General features: G+C 31.9%; 1 protein-coding gene across 2 annotated transcripts in view; it reads right to left on the bottom strand.

Moving 5' to 3' along the window:
* Positions 1-12,188, bottom strand: part of LOC116776594 (probable multidrug resistance-associated protein lethal(2)03659) — a 40,730-nt gene that overhangs the window by 14,975 nt on the left and 13,567 nt on the right. For both annotated transcript variants that reach the window (XM_061525514.1, XM_061525515.1), the window contains exons 2-7: positions 4,677-4,721; positions 4,431-4,515; positions 4,084-4,146; positions 3,622-3,698; positions 333-435; positions 26-127 (exon numbers count right to left, since the gene is read on the bottom strand). In XM_061525514.1, the coding sequence (XP_061381498.1) occupies positions 26-127; positions 333-435; positions 3,622-3,698; positions 4,084-4,146; positions 4,431-4,510 (425 nt within the window). In that variant the 5' untranslated portion in view covers positions 4,511-4,515; positions 4,677-4,721. The remainder of the gene's footprint in view (positions 1-25; positions 128-332; positions 436-3,621; positions 3,699-4,083; positions 4,147-4,430; positions 4,516-4,676; positions 4,722-12,188) is intronic.

Below are 12,188 nucleotides of genomic sequence, written 5' to 3'. Positions count from 1 at the left end.
GATCAAGTGTCCCAGACACACATACCCGACAACACCAACAGCGTACATATAGGCATCGAATTTGGTGACACCGGATGTTGAAGAAAAATAATTTATCAAGCCTTCGAGGCAGGTGGGTGTGATTATTCTGCAAAGTAAGTCATGTTTTTTAGTAACGAGTCCAAAACTTTCGCGAGTATACATTGAAATAAAATTCAGATTTCCAGCGATCACGTTTGCTGCAATGTAACCGAAACTTCGGCAGTGTGTAGTTAAAATAATAAAAATATTATTTAAATTTCAATGTTCATTGTGTTTGTTTGATAGAAAAATGTTTAGAATACGCCACTCACTTGACTGATGTGTCCACGACAGAATACAGAAAGTTCACTATAGTGAACTCCAAGCCGAAAACACCAAATATAGCTTTCATCAAGGATGGCTTCTTTCCTATACCTGTTGAAGGAAATATAGCAAAAAAAATAATTTTTATCTCACCAATAAAGCTATTATTTTATATCTATTTAAATCTATTATCAATAATATTGTATACAGTGATGATACTAACTTGGAATGTGTATAACGAATCCTTTCTCACTAATACTACGTGTTAAGATTTATGAATGAACCGTACGTTGTAACGACGGAAACATGTGGTAGGCAAACAGATTTACTAAACTGTAAAGTTGTGAGCAATTTGTTTTCGAGTAAATTAATTTCATCTTAGTTTCCACTTATTAATACTTTAATATATTTATCATCATCAGCCTATCGGAGCCCACTGCTGAGCCAAGGCCTCTTTCTCGCATGGAGAAGGTTAGAGCATTAATCACCACGCTTGCTCAAGACGGGTTTGCGATTTCAGTCTTATAATTTGAAACTATAAGACCAGGTTTCCTCACGACGTTCTCCCTCACCGTCCGTCAGTGGTGTCTATATACTCTTAGAAAGTTCATATGACTCGGAAAAGATCACATTGGTACTTGGCAGGTTTCGATCCCGCGCCCTCAGGTGTGAGAAGCGAGCCTAACCTCCAGGCCACCACGACTTTAATATATTTAATATCTTTGTTATCTTCTGTAATATGAGGCATTGATAACAGAATATTAACTATTTATCGATGATCAATCGATATTAATATCGACTTGAGGCTTCCTGGCTTGCTGCGAATTTTATATCCAAGATATCTGATGATGAACGTCCCTAGCTGTCAATCGGAAAGCTTTAACAACCTTACTAATAGTTAGAAACTGAAAGTTTAAAAGTATCTTTCTGACAATAGGATCTTATGTTTTAATATTGAATAAATATAGAAATGTTTTACAGCAAGTTAAATCTTAAGCAATCAAGCATATATAATAAAAGTAAGACAGATAAACAGAAAATATATGAGGATTGAATTTAATGATGCGCTTATTTGAATGAATTTAAATAGATTTCAATTATTTATTTGATAGAAACGAACGAATTTAAAAGACAATTATACGGAAAAAAAGTTATTTTCATATAGAAAAAATTGAGTGAAATAATGATGACGTATGACGATAAATATAATTAAATGTGTCCCTTAGTAGAGGTAACAGAATATAACATCGTCACTACATACAAAGCGTTTCCCGTTTGTACTCAACAACCTACGTTAATAGTGTAATGCGAAACGATTTACGAATGAAGAACTATTAACGCTCCGTATGTAGTTCAATCACGCTAACTTGGGGTAGGAAATACTTAGAGATAAATATGATTCAAGGCATCATTCAAAAGAAAAGTTACTTACGACTAAAAGCACTCTCAAAGAAGCCTACGAAAAAGTATTTTATAAGACAAGTCACTGTTTTTTATTGGCTGTAGTACAAACAACAATTCAGATTTCATTTTTAGATGGATAGACAGAGATACGTAAAAATAAGTTTAGTTAGCGTAGATGAGATGATAAAGTATCTATAGCTCCTTAAGTGAGGATCTATCTGCATGCTACCTTCTCCCAAAACCTATCTATCTCGTACTGAATTCTATCAAAATTAGTTCGAGTGGAATCAGCATTAAAACGGCTATGCCTAGTCGAATAGAATATTCTAGAATATTTCTAATAATTTTTGCAAACAGAATATACAGGAAAAATATCTTTAGAAAACATATCTATCTTTAGAAAAAGAAAAACGAAAAGATATTCATGAAATTTACGATTATCGAACTCAATTCCAAAATTGTTTCTCGCTTGCTCAACACAGTAATGCTAATTCTATTTATTATATTTAAAAAAAATTATCGTACAAACGAAACTGCCACGAAAACATTAGAAGATGGATCGAGTATGAAGCATAGTTTGTAGACTTTGATCATAGCTAGAAGCCTAGGCTTTATTAAGCCTTGACAGCGTCACAAAGAAGTGAGAGGTGCCTTTGACAACTACCCTCGTAATTCGGACCTGAAGTGATCTTATGTCATCCCTTTTCAACGCTACTTCAAGACATCTAGGACCTATTGGGACGTCGTTTAAGACAGTTTAAAGTAAAACGTAGTCCGTCATGTGCTGTCATGTACACCAAGCATTATATCGATAAAAAAAAAACAAAACAAACGATACGAAATTCGTTATCAATGTTATTATAACAAAGGATTATTGATGCTATAAAAATCATTGGCTGTTTAACAACAGACGTAGACGAGCAAACGCTTGGAGAGGTTTATCGGCGCTGTAAAATCATTATTAAATACAACCGCTTTAGATTATACATAGATAATAATATGTACGTCAGTCTGTCTGTGTTAACTATTTATATATATATATATATATGAAAAATAAACAGAGCTCAAAAAAAAATACAAGCGAAACTAGGTCTAGTTTAAAGAGAGATAAAATTCTTGTGTCTAAAGTAACAGAGATTGGTATGAAAAAATCTATATTCCTCTCTTTAATTCTCTATGTTTCATACCCTTGAAGTGGGTTTACAAACAGAAATGCAAAAAATGTCTTGTTAAAAAAATAAAAACCTAAAATTTTAATTATATTTAAAGACTAATTCCTAATTTAAACTTTTTTTTTTAATCAATTGATTTTTTTTTTTTTAAACAATTCAATGCAAAGATATGTATATACATCCTAAAATATTCGATATATTTCTATGTTCATTTCAGTTAAATTAAAATAAATAAGTTCTAAGAATGATTTAAAATATCTGAATAGTAATATTATATATAAGAAAAAAAATGTATAACTTAACGTAAGCTAATTATTTGGTAAAATGTTTCTGTATATTCCATAATACTCCTATACAGTATACTTTAAGGTGCCTCTTGTATTGTACGTACAAAACGGCGGCCGTGAAAGAGCCATAAAAACGCCGTAAGTGCGGTTTTATTTCAGAAATATTCCACAGCCATGGAATATAACATGCATCACGACGGTTACAGGAAAGTGATAAAATATTTACAAAAAATTTTAATATTAATCAAACTTAAATTAAAAAATTGATATCTGACTCAATAAAAATAATTGTAAATAACGAACTTATAACCGCCGGCAGTGGCGATTTTGATGAGATTTTTATATAAGAATAGACATAAGAAGCGATTGGATTGAACTCACGCCACTAACACGTTCGTGTAGTGACGTGTGTACACTATTTTATAAGAGCTTACTTTGTTTATTGAGTTGTTCCTGCCATTTCGCACCGAGAGCGTCTCCCCCAGGTGTAGACCTGTGTTCTGGAGAACATCTAGAAGTACAAAAATCTTATTATACCACATACCTTAGATCTCTTTAAATATTCTTGTATAGTAAAAAAAGTATATTATAAATGTGTATGTGTGTATATAGACTAATATAGTACGTATATTGAATTTCTTATATAAAATGAAATAATTAGCGTAGTACTTTTGTTTTTACAGACAGATAAATATATATTTTGCATATATACTACAGATCGAACCTTAAGGCTTACATTATTATGTATACAGAACAAAAAAATATATATTTTATTTTCATTCTAAAGCGCCTTAACTTTTACGTTAGCAATCTTTGCGATAAATTTTTATTAATAAAAATATTAGGTTAAAAACAAAGATATTATAAATGATATTTATACCAAAATTATTATTTACCTGTAAACATCAGATATACTGAGCTGTCCCTTCCTTCCCTTAGCGAAGATTGGAAGAATATACCTTTAGTATGAAGAGGAGAAAAATATTTAAAGAAAGTTCCTTACTCATAAAAAAATCGTCTGTCAGCCCATTTGTATAGTTACTACCTACTACGTGTTTGTGACTAAATAAAAATAGTTAAATATAGCTTTTGTCGTAACAAACCATGTAAGTCTGTTTATTTTAAGATATCAACTTGTTATAAGGACAGTACAATTAATACTGATGTAAATCAAAAAAAAAATTTTTTTTTTTTAATTAATTGTATTGATATTTTTGTTTGAAGATTACGACTGGCGTCTCACCAGAACGTTATTTTTGAAAATATGTTTGCCGTCTCACGAGGATTCTGTTTTTTCTCTGCATCGAAGTATCCGGGATCCATTTTTTCTGGAACAATATATAAAAAGAATTTCAAGAATAGGAGATCAGGTAACTCCAACGGTCAGATCATTATTCTTCTAACAAAACTTAAGCAATTCCAGGTAAAATACTATAGTGTAATAATAACATTTATAAAAATTGTCTCTGTTATATTTTAAAGTACTCACATGGTGATTTCAATGTGCATAAAAAGTTGTTGTCATAGTTCTTATCTGAAACAAAGCAAAAGAAGTTAATCACTTCATGTTACAACTAGTTTATAGCCGCTACTTCGCCCGATTGGACTTTGGAATGAGAATTAAAGAGATATGCATGTTTGTTAAAAACGTCGGCGCCATGTTCAGTGCATGTCATGTGTCACACATAATACAATATGATGTCCAGAACCCGAGGCTACTGTATGGAATTCTGGGATAGATTAGCCTTTGCCATATTCTGATGTATTATTTTTTTATTTCAAAGGTGTAAAACGAGCAGACGGTCTACTCGATGGAAGGCTGTCACCGTCGCCCATGGACATCTGCAACGTGAGGGATGTTGCGGATGCAATGCCAACCTTGATTGTGGAAGAGGGAGAGGAAAGGGTGGGTAAGAGAAAAGGCAACCGTCTCGCTCACTCATCAGATGAAACTCAGCCGGCTCAACTCAAGCTACTTCATACCGATTTTTTGTGAGAGGGTGGTACTTCCCCGGTCGAGCCAGCCCATGTTCGATCTGTAGTTACTAGACCACAGCTAGGCTCTACCAACTTAGAAATACGTCTAAGCTACAGTGCTGTAGTTTCACCAAAATCGTTTCAGTAGATTTTGCGTGAAAGAGTAAACATCCATACATCAGCATATCGTTCCACATCTATAATATTAGTAGAAAAAAAAAAGAAAATGGGGGGAATTCTGTTAAATACATTGAAATTAATTCTGAGTAATGAGTCCGAAACTTTGGTGAGTATTCATTGAAATAAATCCAACATTTTCGGAGATCTCGTCTGACCTTCCACATCACCAGCTCATTAAACTAGATTGAAGTAACTTAGTTTCACCTAGCCAGCCGTGATCACGGTCGCTAAGGAACCGAAACGTCGGGAGTATGCAGCTAAAATAATTTTAACCGCGTACTGCATGAAATATTAGTTGTATTACAAAATCTGAATAATTCAACAATATCACAAAAAAAATAATTATTCTTCTTCTTCTTCTTGGTGCTTATCCCATCTCGTGATGAGGACCGCTTTCCGTATTCTCTTCTTGCACTTCGCTCTGTCCTTGACATCTTCTCCGAGTCCGCAGCTTTCCATATCCTTGTTTAAGACATCTTCACACAAAAAAATAACGCATAGCAAATTTTGACAGATCTCACGAATTTCATCCTAACCCAAGCTATAATACACTAAGTTACACGTTAATTGTTTTCGTGCTGAGTTTGCGGGATAAAACTTTTACTAAGCAAATTATTGAAAATAAAATGCGCGTAAAATAATAATAAGATTATAGGATAGGCATAGAAATGCGTACATATAATATGACAAGAGATTTTTTTCTGTCCTTTAGAAGAAATATAAATTTTTAATTTATTGAAAATTAATGCCAATCAATGATCTCGGGCAGCCGAGATGTGAGTGTCTGTCAGTCCGTCCTTGTTATTTATCATCTACCGCCATCGATTTCTTAATAGCCCGTGATAACGGTTGCTGAAAAGTAACCGAAACGTCGGGATTGTGTAGTTTTTAAATAATAAAATCGTCGTAGTATATCCGAAAATATATTAGTTTCATTTAAATGAATCTAACTTGCGAAAGTCTTAGATCTCGTTAGTTGTCACTCAGCTTATCAGCCAATTGTTACAGTTTTCATTGTTGCCAGGTTGAAAAATGTTGCGCAACAATTCATTGACGTTATGATTAATTTATATTTAAATCAGATGACATTCAGCCTCATACGGAACATTTCAATGTTTTTCAATTGAATCTAATAATTTTTTTTTTTTTTCAAATAACTGTCAAAAATACGAACGTAATTGTCATTGTCATTAAAACATTCATGTTTTGTTGACAAACAAACAGATATATATATAAGTGTGTGCGTGTGCGTGTGTGTGTGTTTATGGTACTCGAACAGAGATATCAATAGTGAATCTTTAACTTAAAGACAAAAATTAATTGTGATAAGTAAATATTTACAAAAAAAAATATTATTTTTTTACATTTTGTTAAATTGTAATCTATGAAACTAAGTAATCAACATTTTAACAACTTATCATCGAGTCTCTCCCGCTGAGACTATTACCTACTATCTCAATATATCCTAAGACATTATTTTTGAGTGATCTGCTATCTTTATTCCGTAATCATGACAATAATTTTCTTAACCTTATATTGACAATATATTTTATCCTTTGGATATAGAAAATTAATTGAGGAATCAGTTAGGAAAGACATACATACGTATACATATATATATATATACACCCGTGTATGTTAATGCAAACAAAAAGATCATATAGAGTAAAGTTATCACATTTACGACTATTTGTTTGTACAACAAACACTCTCCACCTATGAGCCTAGTACGAGTCTGCATGGTCACATACGAACAGTATCCCGTTTCCCATATAATGTAATATATAAAATACGTGAATAAAAAACCTTACAGTGAGCACAAATATTTGACATGAATAATTATCTCGTTATGACTATAAGTTTCGTCGAGCAAAACCGTATGAAAAACTTGCATTAATATATTTTAACTCTTAGCTACATACGTGATTAAACTATTTTCTTACACGAGTTGATATTAACAATAATATTCAAAATCAATCAAATTTGTTTTATATATCGGCGCAAGCAGCTTCAATGACGGATCCAACATGGAAATAACTTAAGGCCGTCATCAATTACTATAACAACTTATTGGTCGTCGTTACTATCGTTAAAAGTAAAACGAAATCAAAGAGAATAGAACTATGTTTGAATTCTGGTATAAATATGACGTCTGGACGCACGACAGCGGACTGCAGAGTTCAGCGAGTGCGGAGCATAAAGAATGTGATTATGAAGAACCTTCGAGAAATACAAGAACATTTAGAAGAATTGAAGTTTGATTTTAAAATATCTGGAACGTACTGAAACAAGTGACATCAGTGACGTCAGCGAGGCTGGCGTCCTGTCTTTAAAATAATGAATTTATAATAAAATCCGATATATATAAGAATAAAAACTCATGCACATATATATATATATATATATATATATATATATATATATATATATATATTTGTATCTTACAGAGCGACTGATAGTAATCCCTTTGTCTCCTCACTTCATAACACAGCCACTCAACATGTGATCGTCTCGAGAGTATTTATTGCACCATAATCTTATCACAATAGTCATAAGCTAGCTCTTATCCGCGACTTTGTTTACAATATTTTGCGCAATATCTCTGCGTTACATTGATAAAATTGAAGGATTTCTTCCAAATGATATATTAGACGAGTAAATTTTTTTAGTAGTTATGTTTTAATAATTTAATACGCTTCATAAAACCGGTTTAATAAAAATTATCGGTTTTTTTTTCTTTGTCAAGCTATAAATAGTATCGGTAAGTATATTATTCTACGTCTAATTTTAATTCGTCTAAAATTTATACGACAGGTACGTAAATTAACAAAAATATTCAGGGACGTTGAGGAAGAGACGGCTATAGTTTTTGTACCCTTAGAACAATAACTGATTTACAATATATTAAATGATGAGGCTGTTAGTCCATACTTAACATCTTTAGTAGCACGAACAGATGGTTCAAAGATACCCGGGATTGGTTTAAAGAAGACAAGAGAACAATATATTTATATATTTTACATATATATATAGGATATAATTAAAAGCAGAGTGCACTTATCTTTAATAGTTTATAAGTTTTTCAATGTTAGCGACCTTGACGTACTCATTTTCTTTAACAAAGAACACTTCACTGTTTAAGACGTAAGTCACCAAGCAGCTATATCTAGTTGAAATTATAATATAGATAAAGAAAATGTATTTCCTTATAACAATTTTTTGATATAATATGGATTTTTTAGAACTTATGAAGATAATCTTAACTTTATTTAATTTATAGCAAGGTATTTTAAACTCGATAGCTAACCGATAGGTAAAGACCCTGCTTCTTGAAATAAGTAGAATGAATATAATATTAATTTAAAAATACATGGATATATGTATGTATTTTGTAAGGTTTGTGAGGTAGAGAGAGGAGCTTGGACGGTGGAGGTGAGCGTTCAACGCGCGTTAGATAGGGATCCCTTTAACCTACACCTGGGTCGCAGTCCCAGGCACTGTTGAAGCTCCTCTCCCTGCAACGCGATGTACGGCATCCGCACGGTGAAAGGTTTTGACTTTGATAATGTATCGCGGACAGACATTTTGGTCCCTGGAGTCGATTCATTATATTTACACCTTCCAACACACGTGGTGTAACAGTTCCGTGTAACTGTCGCCGGGTCCGATAGTGTTGGTGTGCAGACCAATGCCCCTATTAATGATTTTGTTACTTTTATATTAAACTACTTTTCTGGTTTGCTCTCATTTTATTTAAATTTTGTCCAACGACTTCATTTTTAATAACATGATTCCGGAAGGTGAAAGAAAAGTGCCTGTCAATTTGTTTAGTATTTGTCATTCTTCTAATTCTCATATTGCTAGAGTCATAGAAATAAAATTAATATATTAGAGTACGCTCACATAACTTTTCTCGCAAAATAAATAAATATAATTATGTATACAAAATTAATAACATTGAGATTCCCAAAAATCTATTTAGTACGCTATCTTGGACCAGTTTGACTCGAAATTTAAAGCTAATAGATAAAGCTGTTAGACGATTGGGATACATAAAACGTGAATGTCGGTCTCTCTAGTGTTGGACGTATTAAATTTTTACACCTTGCATATGTTCGCAGCTTGTTAGAATATGCATGCACAGTTTGGTAACCGTAATACAATATTTAGAAAGACAGAGCAGGAAGCATTCAAATAAAGTTTGTGGAGTTTCGTAGTTACAAGGACCGTAAAATATTCGACAACTACACTGAAGCTTGCCGACATTACCCCATGGATACGTTACGAGACACGTCGCAAACACTATGATATGATGATGCTATTCGCTTTTGTCTAAATAGACTGCAACGAACTGTCCTTGTTAAAATTTGGACTACCAAATCGACGTACTCGTCGGACAGCATTGGTTAGTACGCTGCCGATGAGCACAAAATATAGAAGCAGCTGCTTAGTAAATCTTTTAGTCACTACCTATAACTACTTATCTTCTAACTTTGACATATTTAATAGGAAGAAACCGGTATTTGAAAAGGCTTTAAGAGAAAGCTTCATATAAATTTATTGAAACAAGCAAATACGTACATAGTTCACACGCACACATCCACACACACATTCACACATACGCACACACATGTACACACGCACAACAAACAGTCTTGCTGATTAGTATTGTGAATCGTGATTAATGAATACTCTTGTTACATATATATATATATATGTTATTGTAACTGGGTAATCCTGTATTGGTCTTAGTATTTTTTATCTATATTTTAAAACGCCACTATTATAAGCACTGTTGGATAACCGAAATAAATATAACCTGTTTTATATATAACATGATGAAGTATAATCTTATTATGTTTGATATGTTTTTCTAACATATGTATGTATGCAGTTCCGGATAAGCTCATAAATAAAGTAAAGATAAATAATCTCCAAAGCGCCTAACATAGATTAAATCAATTTGCACAATATAGTTACATTTAAATATTAATAGTAGTATATAGATATATATTTAGGGAACACACATTTAATTTGAACCGAACCTTAAAATTCCCGAACGCACCCGAAGTGACGTTAAAGCGATGACGTCTGGTTTGCTCAATTTTACGCGGGAAAGTATTTTGTTGATGTGACTTGTGTCTTTGTAAATTGAATTTAACTTATTTAAGGTGTTTTGATTTAAGATAATAACGAGTTTGTTCTAGTTAAAAGCACTGGCTTTATAAGACAACTTTATCTTTTTAATAATTTTGTTAGAAACCTAAATATATATATGAGTATGTATCGTATGACTAAAATTAAAATGACTAAAATTACTTTGACTATTAACATTATTATGTTTACGATAAAAATTTGCAGAAAACAAACAGAGCGATATAATGCTTGGATATTTTATTTATCTTTTTAGGTCAAACGCCATGAAATTTACATTAGTCCTTGACACTGGGTTACGAGTCCAAATCAATACTAGTCTATATTTTATGATGGGAAATTAGTCGTAATATATATATAAACTTGTTTCGTAAACATTATATTTAATTCTACTATATAAATAAACATCTAAATGTTATTAGTGATTGGTAATACGTGATTTATTTCGCTAGTTAGTGTTGCTAACAAACAGTTACCGTTTAAGTCTAATGTTAAAGTAAATGAATTGTTAATTTTCTTCATTCATTATTATTACATTGTTTTACGCGTGATAAATATATATATATATATATATATATATATATATATATATATATATATCGGCGCAAGCAGCTTCAATGACGGATCCAACATGGAAATAACTTAAGGCCGTCATCAATTACTATAACAACATATAGGTCGTCGTTTCTATTGTTAAAAGTAAAACGAAATCAAAGAGAATAGAACTATGTTTGAATTCTGGCATAAATATGACGTCTGGACGCACGACAGCGGACTGCAGAGTTCAGCGAGTGCGGAGCATAAAGAATGTGATTATGAAGAACCTTCGAGAAATACAAGAACATTTAGAAGAATTGAAGTTTCATTTTGAAATATCTGGAACGTACTGAAACAAGTGACATTAGTGACGTCAGCGAGGCTGGCGTCCTCTCTTTAAAATAATGAATTTATTTATATATATATATATGCTGATAGCTATCATTTGTATATGTCGTATTGAAACCCATTGTAGATATCAAATTTCATCTCGTCATTGAAACACAATGACCTTATATTGTACGAAATAAACAAACAAATCATTCTAAGTACGTACCTACCTTCAGTTTAAATCATTACACGTAACACGTTAAGTTTTTCATTAATATATCTACATTATAGTATTAAGGTATATTATTGAATGGTAAACGTGAAACGCTTCGTACATTAGTAGTGACGGACAAACTTGTGATAAGCACACTGCTGATTTTATTGAAGATTTTATTAAATACACACACATACACACATATTTTTATATGTACGTGTGTGTGTTTGTTTTCACCTAAACTTTTAATTCCAACCCATACAATATACACGGTTTAATTCGGTATAAAAATTCGATGTTTTATCAAGCCGTGCATAAAATAATTTTGTTTCAGATTATGTAGATAACAACATATATAAAAATATAAATTTAATTATTTTTCGTAATAAGCAAGCAGGATATCACTTTAGCATTCTAAAACTGACATGCAAGTCAAATCACGAACTTATATTTATGGTCTAATTTAAAAAGGAGGTTAGGTACATGTAGAATATTATATCCCCGAAAAAAAAAAAAAAAAAAAGTTACATGCAGAATATATGGTAACAGTCGTATTAAATCAATTTGACAAAAAATAAAAAAACATTAACTATAAGTAACTTAGTCGTT

The sequence above is a fragment of the Danaus plexippus genome, chromosome 30, assembly GCF_018135715.1.
Source record: "Danaus plexippus chromosome 30, MEX_DaPlex, whole genome shotgun sequence".
Classification (NCBI taxonomy): domain Eukaryota; kingdom Metazoa; phylum Arthropoda; class Insecta; order Lepidoptera; family Nymphalidae; genus Danaus; species Danaus plexippus.
Note: the sequence above shows the minus strand (reverse complement) of the source record. Positions and strands in the feature narration are given on the sequence as shown.